The 18,586-nt window shown below is 39.0% G+C and overlaps 1 protein-coding gene across 6 annotated transcripts in view; it reads right to left on the bottom strand.

Annotated features, from left to right (window-relative positions):
- The window catches only part of TBXAS1 (thromboxane A synthase 1), a 237,531-nt gene that overhangs the window by 76,919 nt on the left and 142,026 nt on the right, over window positions 1–18,586 (bottom strand). For all 6 annotated transcript variants that reach the window (XM_056512066.1, XM_056512094.1, XM_056512058.1 and 3 more), the window contains 3 exons: window positions 15,641–15,729; window positions 13,016–13,164; window positions 10,867–10,997 (listed from right to left, as the gene is read on the bottom strand). In XM_056512066.1, the coding sequence (XP_056368041.1) occupies window positions 10,867–10,997; window positions 13,016–13,164; window positions 15,641–15,729 (369 nt within the window). The remainder of the gene's footprint in view (window positions 1–10,866; window positions 10,998–13,015; window positions 13,165–15,640; window positions 15,730–18,586) is intronic.

Raw genomic sequence — 18,586 nt, 5'->3', positions numbered from 1 at the left:
CTGACATCGAGGGCACGTTTCAGCAAGCCTCTCCTCGAGGTTACCAGTGACAGACAATCTGCCACTTTCCATAATAACTAACTCTAACATTAAATTCTCCTCAAAATCCAGATATGGTCATGAGCAGATGGGGTCTAGAGAAAGCCTCTGCTCTGCTGGCTCCACAAGGGTGGGGGGAGGTGGGGCAAGTAGGGAGAGGCAGCTCCTGGGGCAGCCTGGACACCAAGGAAAGAAAAGAATTGTCCCAGCAAACAAAGCTGGTTTCCCTTGTGCACGGAGATGGTCAGAGTGACTCACCACCATGTTAAAAGGAAAAGCGACTTCATGCACTTGGCATCCAAATGCTGGCCACTTAAACGGTTCCCCTGCTGGCAAGATGGACTGTCAGTGCCTCTTGTAAGTAGGAGTATGGATCTGCTAAGGTAAGTAGACACTAGAGAAAAGAGAGAAATATCAAAGGACTGCAAAGTAGATGGCAACAGCTGAGACAGATCAAGGGAAAAACCTCCAGAGATCAAAATACACCAAAAGATGGACAAGATGGTTGAACAAGAATGAAATATCATAGAATAGCTTTTTCATAACTGCTCCAGAAAAGGTCACAGTGTATGGCAAAAAGAAGGCTGTGCGTGGGGCTGAGAGAGGTTACTGCAGGCAAACAGAGAGACAGAGACTAAGAGACAAATTCAAAGATCACCCACTAATATCACAAATGCTGCAACTCCCCTTCTAGTTCTGGAAGTGACCCAGGAAGGAAGAATGGTGAACCAACAGCATGGCAAAAGAAAAAACAAAAAGATGAAATGTGAAAGACAAAACTGAAATTGTTAAAACCGACAGAGAAAGGAAAAGTTCTGTTGCTGCAATTAGGTCAGTAAATCTGTGATTTTTTCTAAATTAAGAATTTAGAAGCTACGCTCTAGTTACACCTGTCAGAGGAAAGACTGTTTGTAGTGGGAAAGTACCCAAACATGGTATTGCTCTGAACAATAAGGTAAAATTAATATATGAAATTCCCAGTCCCAGTCAATAAGCCCCTTGCAGATTGAGATCAAGAGTAAGTAAAAAACAAAACAAAAACAGACTGTGTAAACAAAGATTAGATCTTATATCCCACCTTGGCATTAAAGACCACTACTCTGCTGTGCAGAAAGTTAATCTCCACATTATTTAATTTAATGAAAGATTCCTTTGGCTTGCTGGTTTGAAAACCACACATTCAGATCACAGATGAAGCAGGAAAAGGAAGGGCTTTCAGAGACCTCAAGTAGAATCTTCTGAGAAGCTTGTGGGAACACACTGTAAGGGTAACATAAAGAAGAGATGAAGAACAGTAAGAGAGAAAAGTTACAAAAGAAAGGGAATGTGCACAACCTCAGGATAACAATTTTCCTTTTCAGCTGAAGGGGTGAATACTGAGACCAAACCATGAAGGAAAACAAATGACAGGAAGCAGGAAAAGATAGGCTAGGGAAGATTTGCTTTATGCCAACAGAATCACAAAGGGAAACAGTGCTTCCAAGCCTATAGGAATATGACCCTGAAAGACAAATTTAACACTGCTTAGGCTGGCTATTTTGCACAGATGAAAACATGCAGCAGAAAGGCCAGATTACTTACTGATTTGGTATGTACCAACAGATATATGATTCTACTCTGAGTGCTATAAAAGAAAGGCAGCTGGATGTACTTTACTCCCTTTCCAGAAAACAGAAACCTTTTTCTGAGCCCTGGACACAACAAAGTCTCATTGGGTATGTGAAATTTCTGTGGCTTCAGCATTCAGGAACGTTTCTCCAAATATATACAGTGACCCACCAGGTTGTAACATCCCTGATTCAATTATTTTCTCTGATAAGAGTATCAGGAAAGTTGCTAACTAACCAAGGGGACAAACTTTATGTGTAAGGTCATGAAAGAGCAGCATTGAATACTAGGTATAAAAAGTATTAAAGCCAATGCCACATCCTCCTCAAACAGATGGCCTTTCAGAAAGATTTAATCAGACACTGAAATGCATGCTGCGAATACTCATTACTAGCACAGGATCAGGCTGGGACAAGTGGCCAGCACTGACGTTATTGCCTACAGGGAATTACCACAGGCATAAACAGGATTTGCAATGCTTCAACCTCACTCTGGATAGCAAGCATGGGGTCCCTTCGTGATCATAAAGGAGGGTAAAGCAAAAAATTTATGATGAGGTGGGCCAGGTCTATATAGTAGAGGAGAAGCAAAAGACCCAGACCCTTACAAGGAGCTCCCACCTAATTTCTTTTGCTTTCTAATCCTCTGGGGTTTTTTGCCTGTGCTGGTCACACCACCACAAAACTCAGTGACAAAGGCAAGTTTTCTCTGGAACTCACCTTCAAAGTACAATGAGCTCTTGCTTACCTTATTTTAGTGGACACATAAAATAAAGCTGTGACCTCTCCATGCCCTTCAGTATCAAGAAGAGGAAAAATAGGATATAGGCACAACAAGCATCACTCAGAAGAAGGAAAAAAAATTAAAAAAAATAGAGGAGTTTTTAATCTCTCCTTCAGTGATGTGGGTGGCTTCTTTGAAAAAGGCAGGTTTGCCTCTCAATTCTTTCCTCTTCCAGTTTTTCAGAGAAATTTTACTGCAAACACTGTTTGGAAGAGTCTTTAAGCTATATTTTGACCTTATTTTCAATAAACAGTATTTTAAAGGATTGATTTTACCATGCAAACACAATTTTTATAAGTCATTAAAAACCTTGACATTATCAACAATTAAGCATGTGAGTTTATTTATTTTCACTCTAGATGAAAAAGCCTTTTTTCAGTGCTAAAGATCCCACCCTTCTCAAATAAAAGATGTTTCTCATATGCTGTAGACTGGCAAAGCCAAATGTCCATCTTCACTTCTCACACCAGCTGGTGAAAACAGGAGGAAAATACACACAAAACTTATTGACAGAAGCATTTAAGTCCTTCCTCCTTTTAGCTCTGAAGGCATCCTGTTGGCTTAGTGGCTTCCTGCAGATTAATGCTGCTACAGAGAGCTTCTGAACCTCCCCTGTTCTGCCCAGAAAGGGCCAAACTAACAATTTTTTTGAAGGCCCTCTGAAGGAGCTCCACCATACATTTCTTTGAAAGTGAAGCTAGCTTGTCCTGCATAGATACTCACATTTTCCTGGTACTATCTGCAAGATCACTCTTGGTAGCAGAAACCTAACTAGATTAGGTCTGAACACAATGAACACCCCAGTGCTTCAAATTAATTTCTGTCCATTAGCACCAGTCTATGTTCTTGAAAACTGAGGCATGGTCATCACCTGCACTTGGCACTGCTGAGACCTCACCTTAAGTGCTGTTATCAGTTTTGGGCCCCTCACTATAGGAAAGACATTGGGGTGCTGGAGCCTGTCCAGAAAAGGGCATGGAGCTGGGGAAGGGTCTGGAGCATCAGTCTGAGGAGCAGCTGTGGGAGCTGGGGCTATTTAGCCTGGAGAAAAGGAGGTTCAGGGTGAACCTCATCACTCTATTCAACCACCTGAAGAGAGGCTGGACTTAGGTGGGGGTTGGTCTTTTTTTCACAAGTAATACAACAAGAGGAAATGGCCTCAAGTTGTGCCAAAGGAGGTTTCTGATTGGATATTAGGAAAAATCTCTTCACCAAAAGGGTGGTCAGTTGCTGGAATCTGCTGTCCAAGGAAGGGGTTCAATTACTAACTCTGGAGGTATGTAGAAGCCATGTAGATATGGCACTTGGTAGACATGGATTACTGGTGGACTTGACAGTGCTGGGTTAAAGTGCTGGATTTAATGAACTTAAAGGCCTTTTATAATCTAAATGATTCTTTGATCCTGTGTGAGCAGTAGTCCAAGAAGTCATGGAGATGGCTCATGTGCATGACGGCACTTTGAACCCCAGAGTGTAACTGAGGCAGGATGAGTGAAACATGAGATAGGGACATCCCTCCTATCACCTCCTGAAGAAGTGGAGATAATAGTGCAGTGATTGAGAAAGACCAAAAGGGAGTGAAGAGAGGTAAAGGCTTCAGAAAAAGAATCACAGATGCCAAGATTTTATTGTTAGGGTTGCTGCAGGTTTGCTGGAGTGGGGCAGAGAATATATACATGATACCATCTGCCTGTTCCTTGTCTAGAGTCCATGAAGCACTCTGAGCCATAATCAGGAGACAGTAAAACAGTGCATTAGAGCAAAGGGTGAGCAATAGCAAGCAGACCAGCTTGTGCTTGCTGGCAGCAGGTAACCAGGTAGACATTTGCTAACTTCTTGTGGCCATGGTGCTCATAAAGCCCTGGCTCACAGGTGTTCTGACCTGTAGAACTGGGGCAGATGCAGCAGTAATGCAAAACTCTTCCTGCATACCTCTGGGAGGCAGGAAAGCCACCACTCTCTTTACTTATTCTGTCCTTGATCTCTTTTCAGCAGACAGACTGCAGAGCTGCATTTCATGATAAAAGAACCTTAATCAGACACTTCAGCCCAGGCCTGAAACCCAAAGATCATATTTGGGAAACCTGCAGCTCCTCCTTGGAAAGATAACAACAGGGTAATCAAGAAATTTCAACAGGTGCCCAAAAGTAATAGGGATTTCAAGTTCATTTCCATTCAAGGTTTTGTGGCTTTGTTTTGTTTAAATATCTACTTCAGTAATCCTGAGAAAGTTATAAAATTAATTACATCTTCAAGAAAAATAAAATAATTTTTTTATTAAAATATTCTTCAAATGTAGGAAGGACAAAAATTTAAACCACAAGCAAATGGCTTGACTTTTAAAAGAAGGTGAAAAACTAAAAATTCCTTTTAATATAATGCTACTCATTTTTTTCCTCAGAACCACTGCATGCTGCTGAAGCACAGAAACCACAGCTAATGTTCAAAAGGTTTTTAACATATTCTAGAGTAATTACACCCTTCTGTTAAAAGCAGCAGAAATAGAGGTTTGAGAACTGTTTAACTCCATATTTAGCCCAAATTCCCTCTATATCTTTAAGTCACATATTTACCTTTCTGGAAAGTCCAAACTTCCACCTAACAAAGGCAGTGGATAATGGGATGATCAAACCGTGAGAACAGCCCAGCAGAACAGAATTACCAACAGGCTAAGAAAAACAAAAGAACCAGACTGATCCTTTGCTTTACTGACTTTATTAATCAGTAAAAATAGGTTATTTAACATTACCATATAGTGTGTATTCTTAAATGGACACCACCTTCTTCCTAAGACAAACAAATTTTTCTTGGTTTTCTACAAAGGCAAGAGTACTGCACATTAGAAGGTGTCTAATCCTCCCATCTGCCGTTTCCATAGAAAAATATTTACTTTTAAACATCTGTACTGCATTTACACAGTTCAAACACACACATAACTCCTGGAATGTACATAGTATTTAGCAAATTTTTAACTAACTTTTCTTTGTAATTGTATAGTTTTCCCTTGACAAGGAGAGGATCACACTTTTCAGGAGGATTACCTCTGCTCAACTCATTTCAAGCAGCTCTTGAATAAAATAGTTCATTAGTTCATGAAAAGGAAAGACTCCAGGGAACCACTGGGGAAGGAAGAGAAAAAAACAGAGTGTCACAGTAATTAGGTTTTCAGATTGTCGCTTATCCTCCAGAATGCAGGTACACACACACATCCCTCTCCCCCTTGGGGGAGATCATTGCATGTTTTTCCCTGGGAATCAGTTTTCCAGAGATTAAAATTTTACCCCAGCCATAATTTCTCAGAAAGATACTAAAATACACCTCTCCTTAATAGACATTTCTGTTGCTAGTCCATGGAGCAAGAGAAGTCTACCCCCACTTAGTAAGTATTTAAATATTTTTATTTCAGAGTTATTCAAAATTCAGTTTTCTGACCTTTTTAGGCCCCCATGGCTGATGCTGGAAAATCAAAAACTCACTATGAATCTCTCATGCCTGCCCAGGTGTACAGGCAACCTGGGAAAAGCAGAGCCACTGGCTGTAGCTACTGGTGATCAGGGAAAAGACTGGCCAGGAATGAGGATGGAAAGCAAGGAAAACTGGAGGAGGTCGCAATTGTTGACCAGAGTACAACCTCTTCTGATCTATACCTGGCTCAGCAGACTACAGAGTAACCCAGAGCTCCACCAATTCAAAGGAGGCCAAATCATCCCCAGGACTGACACACTGTACAGTTTCTGTGTGGCTTTATACCATGGGGCTCAAAGGGAAGCATGGCTCACAGCAGCACAGCCTTCACACTCCTCTCCTGTTGATCCTTCTGTCTGCTGTGCATTTGTATTAAAAGCACTCAAGTACCCCATAAGTCTCCAGCCAGACTGACTGAATGGCAAACTGAGATGCCAGGGAATAGTTCTGGTGATACTTCCCTGTGCTTTGTCACCCTCTCATTCTAAATTGGCTTGAGAACACCAAGAAGCAGCTGATGGTCATCAGAAATATCATCAGATAACTACTGGCCTGGCATGGATTATGTGACCTTGAATTACACATTCAAAGCAGACAGTTCGACTGGAAAAATCAGGAAATGTCAGAAGAATGTGCTGAAGCCTCTATGAATTCTCCAATTTTCCTTGTTAAAGGATGTGTATTTTCAACAGTGGATTTTCCCACAGATCTCTTGTGATTTTCCAAAAATAACGCTTTTCAATAGCCTTAAATTGATACATTACAGTGTTGTTGTTGCTGTTATTATTACTATGGATTACAAATAAAACTCTGGACTTTCATCTGCTGACAGGGGGCTTAGTTTCAACCCATAATTTTAGAAAGGAGTCTCAGTTTTGAGCCCTATGAAGGACTCCTTCATCTAGACCTCATAATTTAAAAGAAACCAGTAGGTTAAGAACTGAACTATAACAGGATATAAAAATAGCTCTAAAACACAAAAAATTGCATATCAGATTATTAAATTAAAATCTATCAAAGAAGCATTTACTGAACTAAATATATAGTCTGTCTGCCCTGTCTTTGGCAATATTTTGCCTCAGGGAAAAATTTAAACCTGGGCAGATAATCAGGGTAGGGTATTTGAACATTTAAATCTTGCTGGATTCCTTAAAGTAGGTGTTAAGTGGTGCATTAAATTTGTGCTGTTTCTTCTGAGCAGGGTAAATTTGCTCTTCTGTAAATAGTGGGAAAAGCTGTTTACAATAATTTGAATCCATGAATAAATGTAATGTATTAAAATTTCTAAAGTACAAGCATTAAATGTTTTTGTACATAAGCCAAATGAGTGGAATATCCAGGACTAAAATTATTCAAGTGACCACAGAAAGATAATATATAATTAAAATGACATCTGCACCACTAACCAACAGGATGAGAGAAAGTGACATCACAGATCTCATATAAGCTGCAAGCATGTTATTAGATCTAAACCTGGCTGTAAAATTACTATCTACCCAAGGGATTATCTTTAGGCATTCAGAAGCATTGTTTCATTTACTGATAGAACAGGGATGATAACAGGCTGACTTTGCTTGTCACGTTGTTTTTTGGCCTTTCTTTATTCTTTGTTCACATTAGCTTAGATGAGAGGAAGACAAGCTTCAGTTGAATCACTGTCATGGAGATTTTCATTGTTTTACAGTTTGTTCCAAAGGCTTTTTTTATATCTCCCTACCCTCTCCCCCCCAAGAAAAGAACCCCAATTTTAATGGTGATAAGATCAATGGCGAGTAAAAGATGCACACAATGTAACATCTTGGAATGTGGCAAACTAAGGAATACCCACTGGCCTAATGCACCTCAGGGAAATGATAAGACTTTGCTTATAGCTCTCATAATTATCACAAAAAAAACCAGTGGCTGCTAGTTATATCTTGGCCTTATTAAAATTCAGTGCCAAAACTCCAACTGGTTTCAGTGGGTACATTTCATCATTTGAGACCTAGGACACAGGACATAATTCCCCTTCACATACAGGGCTATCTGGGACACCTAATCTCTCCAGACTTGATTTCTGCATTAAATTGAAAAAAGATGCATTTTGTTCTGTTTCACACACTATCTTTATGTCTCTGGCAAATATTAGTTGCCTATATTTGTAACAAGAGTCATGTGCCACCAGCCTAAAACATACAAAATTCTAAAACCATGTGACAAGAAAACAACGAGAAGGGAAAAAAAGAAAGCTCCAGTCACTTTTGAACAATAATGATCCTGAACTGAAAAGGGGACTTAATTTGCCTTTAGAAATCCATCCCGAAGTGTCTAACTCCTAGCACTTGAAACAGTTCCCATATACCAATTTTGCAAACTAAGGGAAGTCCAGGAGCAGAGAGATCTGCAGGCAGTCATGGAGTTGTGCATACACAGCCAAGGCAACCATGGACCTTGCACCTTCCTCCTCCCTGTCCTGGTGTTGGCAGCTACTGCCATGTGTTCTCTCTCACAGCACCTCCCAATATCCCTTCCAATAGAACCTTGAACCTCTGGTCCATCAACCACTGTAACCTGCAGAAGAGCTGCATTATGCAGGTTTCTGCCTCCTTATCTTGTCACTACATTCTTGCTTTTTTCTGTGTTTTCCCTTGTTTAAGGGACTGACCAGCTCCAGCACAGTGAAGGGTTTGGACCATGATCAATCCCCTCAGTGCTATGGCCACAGAAACACACTGAATTTCATTAATAATTGCTAATACCATTTTACAACCACTTTTAATCCATATTAGATTGTTTCATTGTGCCTTTTATCCTTTCATAATTCATACACAGAATAGACTTTTCATGTAGACCCCTTTGGCATGAATCTTTGATTTAAAACTCTCCATACCTACAGCTACATCTGTATGCCATTAAAAGTTCACACTGGACCTATGCAGTAGAAATGAGATGCTTGCAAGCAGTTTATACACATCACCACTACCAGAAAATATTCCTGCAGCACTCAGCCTGGGCCAAGAACCATGTTTATGAATCACAAATTGTTTGTGGCCAGTCAATGGTGCTTACCATCTTTTGGATGAAAAGAAAAACAAATACTGATGAAGGTGGGCTGAAGGAACAACAGTTGCATGTAGTGATAAACTGCAAAAAATGTAGAAATGATATCACTGCAGAAAAAGTCAAAGAGCAGCAATATCTTTGAATATAAATTTTATTTTTAAATGTGTCCTGAAAATAATGTAGGGTAAACCAAAATCCATTTTATTCTGAAAAGTGGCAGCCATGAGGTGAAGCTGTGAGAATAAGTTGGGAGGATCCATTCTCACCTGTGCTGTTAATCTATCAGCATTACTCTTCATCTCAGAGTGGAAAGAAGCATCTCTTACACTCCAATATTAACAGCTTCCTTCATGTGGATGTTGTGTGTTTCATGCCAACTGATATGCAAAAATTTGTCTCAATTACCTCAAAAACAGAACTCTCACCAATATTCTTTGTTTCTCACTACACACCCACATTCCTTCATGAAAAGAAATGAAACTTCATGCAATAAAAGAAAATGAAGTGTAATGAAAAAAAAAAAGTATGAAAAGAAATGAAAGGAAACCTAAAGAAATGAAATTAAATGAAATCTCAAGATTTCATATAATTTCATTAAATGAATTTTCATTCCATAAAAGAAAATAAAATGAAAAATCAAATAATAAAATTAAATTAAATTTAAAATCATGGAATAAGGGGAAATTAAATTTAAAAAATTAAAAATGAAAAGAAATTAAATGAAACAAAGAAATTAAATGAAATCTTCCATGCCATGAACGAAAATGAAATGAAAAGTCAAGGAATTAAATTAAATTTAATGGAATTAATTGAAATTAAATAGAGTTAAATGAAAATAAATGAAAGGAAATTAAAGGAAACATACCAAAATAGAATTAAATGAAATCTTGAGATTTCATTTCCTTTCCCAAAATGAGTTTTCATTTCCTTTCATGAAAGAAAATGACATGCCAAATCAAAGAATGAAATGAAATTTTAAAATTGAAATTAAAAATGAAATTATATGAAATATAACAAAATGAAATTAAATGAAATCTTGGGATTTCATTTCATGAAAGGAATGAAATGAAATAACAAGTCAAATAATGAAATTAAATGAAATGAAATTTAATGGAAAGACAGGAAAAGAAAGGAAAAATAAATGAAATTAAAAGAAATCTTAGGATTTAATTTCCTTCTATGCTTGTTTTTTTGGACAAAAGAATAACTTTTGTGTCATAGAACCAAAGCACAGGCCTACGTTCCAAATGCTTCACAGACCAAAAATAGAGAGACTTTCATAAAAATATGTGTGCCTTCACACACTTCATAAAAAAATAGTGATTGAAAACAAACACAAAAAACCTCCTCAGAGTGCCTTATGTCCAAAAAAAAGAGGTAACAAATGATTTGCTAACAATGGCCAGCCATAGGTGGTATTTGCTACCTTTCTATTTAGCCATCAAGTGACTGCTCTAACCAGACATTCAGGTACCTCCCATGTCCCAAAGCAGCAGGGACTGGCACAACTTTCACTCCCTGAAACCTGCCCCAGCTCTCAGGGAGACACTGGGTTGAAACACTTGGTGGGGGCTTCTTTTTCTCTGTCCTTGAGGAAAAGGAGTGTAGACATGACACATGATTTTAGGACGAGAAAAAATTCCACAGGCTGAATCCTTCCTTCTGTGTCTGGAAACTAGGCTGAGCAGTCACCCCAGATGTAACTTTTCTGCATCCTTACTTGAAGGGAAATACTAAGAGAAGTAATATTGGAATGTGTTAACAATTCTGCCTGATGGTGCATAAAGCTAAAAATTAATCAAATCTTCACTAAAACACTCTGAATGTTCAAAGAGACTGAATTTGTTTTTCACACAGAGGCTTATCCCACTTCCAGATTTTCCTCAAAACATTTGCTTATCCATATATTTATCACAGAAATAGTCTTACCTCAGCTGCATCTTGCTGGTGTCTGTAGACAATTGCATTTTTTATGATTTGGATAAAAAATCCATTCAGTTCCTTTTGTTTCTTGTTGGGAAAAATGCGTAGCAATGGGATCATTATGCATGGGAAAGAAACTGTAAGAGATTTTTACAGAAAAAACATTGAATCAGACTGTGAGGGCATATAATAGTCCCCCTCACTCTTCCTTAATGTTATAAAACTTATCAAGTGGGATGTGTTCCTTTTATGAAAACTGATTTTTCCTCTCTTCCTCTCCCTGTAGCAAGTTGTGGGGGTGGAAGAAAAATCCCTTTTAGAGATGTCCTGCTGGCCAGAACTCTCTTTCCAGACAGACGCCTTCCAAGCTTGTTTCCACAATGCCTGAGGATTTTGGTTCAGATTTTTGGTGTTACAAAGCCACCACAACTAAAGGGGAGCATTATTTCCCCTGCCTGCTCAGACAATCACATAGGGAAAGTGGGGGATCTGGAACTGGCCTAGCAGCTTACAGCACCAACATGTGAAATGCGGCAGTTTTCTTTCCTGTTTGCAGCTCTCCACTATTAGGGATCTATTTGAAGGATGGGGCTCTTTAGGAGGCTGTCTTGCAATAGGTCAAAGACTATGGTTTTAAACTAAAAGAGGGCCAATTCAGATTAGACATAAGGAAGAAGGTCTTTACAATGAAGCTTGTAAAGCAGGGGCACAGGCTGCCCAGGGAGGTGGTGGGTGCCCTGTCTCTGGGAACATTTAAGGTCAGGATAGACAAGGCTCTGAGCAAACTGACCTGGTTGAAGACATCTCTGCTTATTGCAGGAGACTGGACTAGATGACTTTTTAAGGTCTCTTCCAACACAGACTATTGCATGATTCTATTTCTTTTGCTTCTCTAAAAGGCCACAGACTCAGGTAGTGGGATGTTATCACAAGGATGGTCTCCATACTTTTATAGTCACAACTTAGAAACCTGAATGAAGTCTTACATCCTAATAAATCCCTCATTAACCTGTGAACAACTTAAGACTAACAAATCAGTTGTTGGAAAAATCCTGTCCTGCCAACAGAGCAACTACATTGTGAAAATTCTCACCACATTAATGAACAAGCAGAAAGAGAAGAACCAAGGAATACAACTCCAAACACTATAGAAACTTTCTTTAATGAAAGACATGCTCTTAAATGTATAGGGGCACATTTCTATCCCTTAAGAAATCAGTTACAAATCACATTTTGGAATCAGGTTAAACGTTAACCCCAGGGCAATTTGGATACACAACTGCAGAAGGAAACAGTTGATGCACTGCGAGTACAGGTGCAATCTGTAATGCCAGCAGGATCAGATGGGCACAGGAAACTTTGCCACTGTGCCACCTGATACTACCATGTGCAGGTCTAGATAACAAGATAAAACCTCAAAAGCCTTGATTATGCTGTGGCTTCCTCAGCTGTGATTCTTACTGCCCTTGAAGTATCAAGATCATCAATACTGAGAAGCCTTAGCTTTCACAGCCTAGAACTACGTGGCTTTATACTCCACTCTTGCATTGCCTGCTTATGAATCTAAAATAAATGCATTCTCGTCATGACACTTGTGATCCTTATCTTTCAGAGCCATCAACCAGGCTGCAGACAGTGTTCAGAAAAGAATTCTGGGTACTTACACAATCTTTTGTAAGTAGTACACAATCTGTATAAGTAGTACACAATCTGTGTAAGTAGTAAGAGTTTATACTCTTCTACCTCTTTTATTTAGTGGGTTATTAATGGATGGGATTCAATCTCTACTAAGAAAACCAAGTGCACAAAAACTTTACACTTAGGTCCCAAAGGGCAATTATTCTATTTTAGTGAGAAGTGTGTTAAAACAAGTATTGTAGAAACAGCAGGATCCAGGAACTTTCCTGTCAGACAAACCAGGATCATTGTGTTCCTGGACTCTTAGCTTCTGGAGTAAGTTTCATTAGTGGTGACAAGACCCATAGAGCATATAGTGGCAATCTCAAGGGTAGAAGTGGCCTGTAGGTTGCATTCTGAATGTATCTGAAATAATGTCTGCTATAATACTTCCTGCTCTGCTTCAGAACATTTTGCAATCTGAGAATGACTTTTATGAAATTACCACAATAAAGTAGCAAATGTAGACTATACTCACGGATTAGAATGAGAAGAGGCTTGAACAAAGACATTTCAAAGAATGTTCTGCAATTCTTAACAAAGGGGTCATCAGGATTCTTCTGAGAATCCACCTCAGTACCAAAAGCTACGCTACCAACAACATCCAAGGTAAAGCAGTTGTAACACCTGCATTTAATTGAAGAATGATAAATTGTTATCTAAAAATCACATATCCATTAATATCTTGCTTCTATAAACATCACATAGCATTAATTGTTGCCACCAAGTTTCCTTTTGCTTTTATATTTGAGCTTTGCCAGCAAGTGGTGTTTCCATCATTCTGACAAATGCTGATGCTTGATAATGATTACTTTCTCCACACCTACAAAGTGAATGTATTTTCATACAACTCAGTAATTCCACTAAAATTTTATTAAAAACTATTTGATTTGTTATGACCTAGAAATCAAATGCAACACATCAGAGACGCATAAGCATTTTCTTAGTAGGCATACTAATAAATGAGATCGTTCCTTTCTCAATTTTAACTGCAAAAACCACACCTACTTCCAGTCCAGTCTAAACTCTCAGAGACAACAGTTTCTTAAGTAAAATTAAGGTCCTTAAGGATTTCCTTCTTCTTCTTCATATCTCCTTCGTAATGTAACTCTGTGGACAAAACCAAGGGACACTGACACCGTGTGAAATCTGTATCTCTGCAGAGGAGCTGTGCTCTGAGAGCTCCAAATGATCTGTGGACATGATCTAGAAACTTCAGAACTTATAAATGGCTCCCTGGATATCTGACCTTCCATCCAGTTGTCTTACCATCTATTTTCCTAATGGGCTTTAGCAGCTCTATTAAGTTTTGAGATAAGTGGACTGAGAATGTAAAATATCCTTGGAATTTGATTTCTCTGATCTGTGGTGAAGTAAGCAATGTCTGTACTTCCAAGATCCTTACAAAAGGATAATATCAATCTCTGGTGTCTTAATCTGAGTGAGCATGTATGAAGAGAAGAACAGGAGTCAGGTCCATTATATCCCACATACATTATGCGAATCAGTAATTCTAAACTATGATCACTGCAAGCTGTTATTCTGATCACACCTGAGAAGATTTAAAAGATGACAACAACACTGCAAAACTAAATAACTTCTTTTAGTCTTCAACACTTACACACACACACACACACACACACACACACACACACACACAAGCATCATTAGAAGTTAAAATCTAAAAGAAGGGGCATTGCTATAAAACAATAATTTCAGAAGAACTCAATCTTCTATCTCACCAAGGTACTGAAAAAAAACAACCTTAAAAACTAAATTTTGAGTTGTTGGCAAAACACAAATGGCTCAAGACAACTAAGGTCACAGGAGGTTACAGACAGGGTCTTTACACCCAAAAAAACAGCTCTTAAGACAATTCTGTAAAACTGCACTGGAATAACAATCACATTTATAAATACATCAAACCTGCTGAATGGTAGTATGGTAAAACAACTGGAAGATCATGTTGCAAGATGGTCAACATCATTCATTTATACTTTCAAAGGGTCTTTTTCAAAGTGTCTCTTGAGAGGTGAAACCCTATAATGGATCAATAGCTAAAAGACCAGTCAAAGACAAAGGACAAATGGAAAAATGGAAAAGACTGGAAGGACTGAAAAGGTCAATTTTCATCACAGCACTAGGCTAGTGTAATGCATCTTGAGGTTTCATAGCATCTCTTCAGCTGTTTAATAAAGAAATCTCTGCGCACGCACACTTGCATATGCACACATGTACTTGAAAAAGAGTGAATAAATTGTGGCTAAATATAATTTCTTCTGATGAAACAATATTATTTGTGCTGTTTCAGTTTGGGGAAAATCATGAACTTCAGAGGGCATTGACCAACCCAGAAAATGAAGTGTAAGCAAAATGAATCAAAAATAGTGCCTGTTAGAAAGAGTGCATTTGAACTACTGCTCAGGATCTTAGAGAAAAAGCATCTACTTGGAGAAGGGACTAGACAGTGTTGTGAACACTTCAGTGAAGACATCTGTTGAAAGACCAACAGAAAAGATAATACCATATTAAATGCATAACAAAGGAAAGTACAATTTGCAAAATATTAAAATGTCATCTTATAAATCAAGGTTGCATTTTCATCTTGAGAACTGATCCTGCTGTTTCACAAAAAGCTAGCATGCCATCACAGGGGGTTATGAAGAATGTGGTAAGAATAAGTGCTCGAAAAACCTCATAAAAAAAGCAAAAGAGTGATGGACTAGATATATTTAATACTAGATCAATTCTTATGTTTGTACATTATTGGCAGCCTGTAGAGAACAGACTGGACAGGGACTGATGCAGCCTTCCTTTGTGCTTCCAGCTGTTAAAACTTCATTAAGTAACTGCCAGAAATACATTAGATGCTTTACCAAAATTACTATTCAAGTATGCAATGTCTGTCCCCAGGAAGAAAAGGCTTTTATCAGACACACCCTCTATTAAACCATAATCTCCACTTTTTAAAGTAAGGGAGAAAAGAATATTTAATACAGTAAGTGTGAATTTAGAATAACTGCTGCTATTTTACTTTTTATCCTCTTTTTTTTTTTTTTTTTTTTAAATAATCTGCTACTAATTTTTGGCATGTTGAACATACCTCTGGATATCAAAAGCTTTTCCAGAATCTGCGTAGACTTCCAAGTTACACAGCAGGACATCACAGGCCTGGTTTATCAGTGGTATCATCTAGAAAGGAACATACTGAATTGTGAAAAAACATTAAAACGTTAAGAAAAAAGACATCAAAGAAAAGTAAATGTTTTAAATTATTTTTAGCCAATAAATGGGATAGAGCTCTCAAGTTCCTCTGCAGGTGTTGTTAGGCACATATGCACAGGTAAGAAATGTTGGCACTTTCTGCTCAAAATAAACCTACACTTTTCAGGGATGCCCTGCTCCAGCTCTGGGTGTAAGTACAAGAGGCTGTGTCACCTACCTGACCAATGGTTCTTGCCCCACTGTGGCTACATATACAGAGAACAATTAAGCAAAAATATCTCCCTCCCTGTTTAATCATTCCCTATTCCAAACAATGATTTATCATGATCTCTATTTGGACTACATCATATTTAGGTTACCTATGCTCCAGGGCAGAAGCAACAATGTTTTCTAAAGTCCTATAAAGGCATTGGTATCAATTCTATCCCGCTGTCTCTCAGTTTGAGGGACTGAACATGCACACTAGAAAATGACCCTGGATACCACTACAAGCTGCTGAGGGCAAACTGCTATTGGTACACAAGGAGAGGCTTTTCTGAAGTGGTGATGCCATTAAATGGACATTTGTGTGAATTTATTAATCTAAGGGTTTTTTCCAGTCACTGACATGTGTTGGTCAGGTAGACCTAGCCACAGCTTGGCTGTAGCCAATAGTGCAATATTCTCTTCCTTAGGGCTTCATGGAAACCATAGCACAGGCAAACATCAAGGCCTCATTAAAGTCTCACTTTCTGTCTCTTTAGCTTCGTACATGTGAGGAATCAGACACCAATCAGACACTGATTACACCAAATGGGGGGACAGAGGAAGGGCGCAGCAGCAGTTCAGCCATGAACCAAAAGGAATTATATCCTGTAACTCCTTCCCATACAGACTACCACAAGCAGCCTACAGCTCAGTACCAGAGTCTTATCTCAACAGCTATGCCAAGCATCAGCAATGTACACACAGAAACTTGCCTTTCCTTCCTGAACTACCTCCTTCAGCATACGGATGTCAACAAACACGAGAACAGACTCATCCTACTTCTCTGACATTCTTGTTACCAAAAAAGACTTACTGCAGCCTTGCAGCACGCTCTGAGAGCTATGCAGCCTGCCCAGCCAAGTCCATTTTGCTTGGCACTTCTACCTCTGTGAAACTGGCATAACACTTTGTGCACAGGCACACTGCCATCCTAACACATGGGCAAGACTATACGCAGTCAAAAGGCCAATGCAGAACATCCAATATGTTTTCTGAAGGCACAAGTCTGACTCAAGAATGTGTCTAGCTGCTCTTGAGGTCCCGTGCCTACATGAGAGGAACTGCATTGCACAGCCAGGTCGATTTGGGCTTTGCCACAGTCTCACAAGACAACTCTGGTGCCAGGTAAGTGTTTGGTAAAAGTAGCTGTTACACTTTTGGAAGGTGCACACCACAGTATGTGGCAGGTTTCTTCTTTTGGCTTGCTAAAGAATGTCCTCTGCAGCAAGCTCCTTCTCAAATGGTTCAACCAAATTTATACATTTCTGTTCAACAGATTAAACAAACCAACATGAAATACTTCCGGGTGCAGGCACCCCCATCGAAACTGAACCAGCGAAGGAGAACAAAATGAAAATCCGTTTTGTAACAGGTATGATGTTTCTGAAACAGATGGTGATCATTTTAGATTTTCCTTTTATTGCCTTATTTTCTCTTTTATTCTTTATCACATCACCAGATCTGTAACCAGCCAGCTGGATGCTATCACTTTACAACAGCTGGCAGAGACGTCAGGGGCACATACATCTGGCCAGGGCATCCCACAGCACCTCTGCACTTTGCACATTCCACCAGCCTTTAGAATTACTGTTACAATTCATTCCTAGCCATAAGGTATTTTTATTAGTACAACTAACCAGGAAAATAGGGACAAGGGCACATGGATTTGATTTACTGTTAGCATGATAATAACAGAGTCATGTCAATAAGACAATTATCTGTATATGAAAGCTACAGGGGATATCTGCTCTGGAATCCTAGGCTGGGTTTAGGTTTTTATTCCCCTGGGGCACATAAGTTAGTCCAAGATGGCAAACTACAAAGACCACAGACTGAAACATTCTCAAGTCTCATAACACCTCAAAATCTTTGTCCAATTGTCAAGAAAAATGAAGTAGTGTCAGGGGAGGTGAACTATACCAAGCATAGAAACTGGCACAGACACAGACATGTTGATCTACACTGCCTTGGGTATCAGTGACCTCCCATACATTCTAATTTGCCAGTCAGAACATAAAACCTGCATAACCTGCCTGAGATTCAGTTCTTGGTGGGTAAATAAACCCCAGCTGCTTTGTGCTCAGTTTGGCTGAGAGTAACAGGATGAAGAAAAATCTAAACAATATGGTCCCTGTAAATATTTGATCTGACAGTTATCTAATAGCAAGAGTAGCCTAGAGTCCAAATTTCTTTCTTTTTGCCAAAGAAGAGCATTTGGGGTTAGGGTTTCCATGATGCCAGGGGCTTTGCTGTATAAATTCTGCCAATATGCTATTTGGCACATAACAACAATTAGCTTCTGATTCTGCGTATGCACAGTGCATGTGGAGCTTTGCACTATTCAAAGGCATCAGAGTCACATTCCTCTAGTTAGATGTGGCCCTCAGTATTCATCAGTAGTATTATTCCCCTTATTATTAGCATCCAAACTAAAAACTAGAAGGCTGGATCATATTCACTGTAGGCAGACACACTGAAGACTTTACTGTTCACAGACAGCAAGCAGAAGTCATGTTGGGCTTCTTGTCCCACGAAAGTTATGAAATATAAAGAAAGGAGAAGGATAAAGACTATATCC

This window comes from Oenanthe melanoleuca, chromosome 1A (genome assembly GCF_029582105.1).
Source record: "Oenanthe melanoleuca isolate GR-GAL-2019-014 chromosome 1A, OMel1.0, whole genome shotgun sequence".
In the NCBI taxonomy this organism is placed as follows: domain Eukaryota; kingdom Metazoa; phylum Chordata; class Aves; order Passeriformes; family Muscicapidae; genus Oenanthe; species Oenanthe melanoleuca.
Note: the sequence above shows the minus strand (reverse complement) of the source record. Positions and strands in the feature narration are given on the sequence as shown.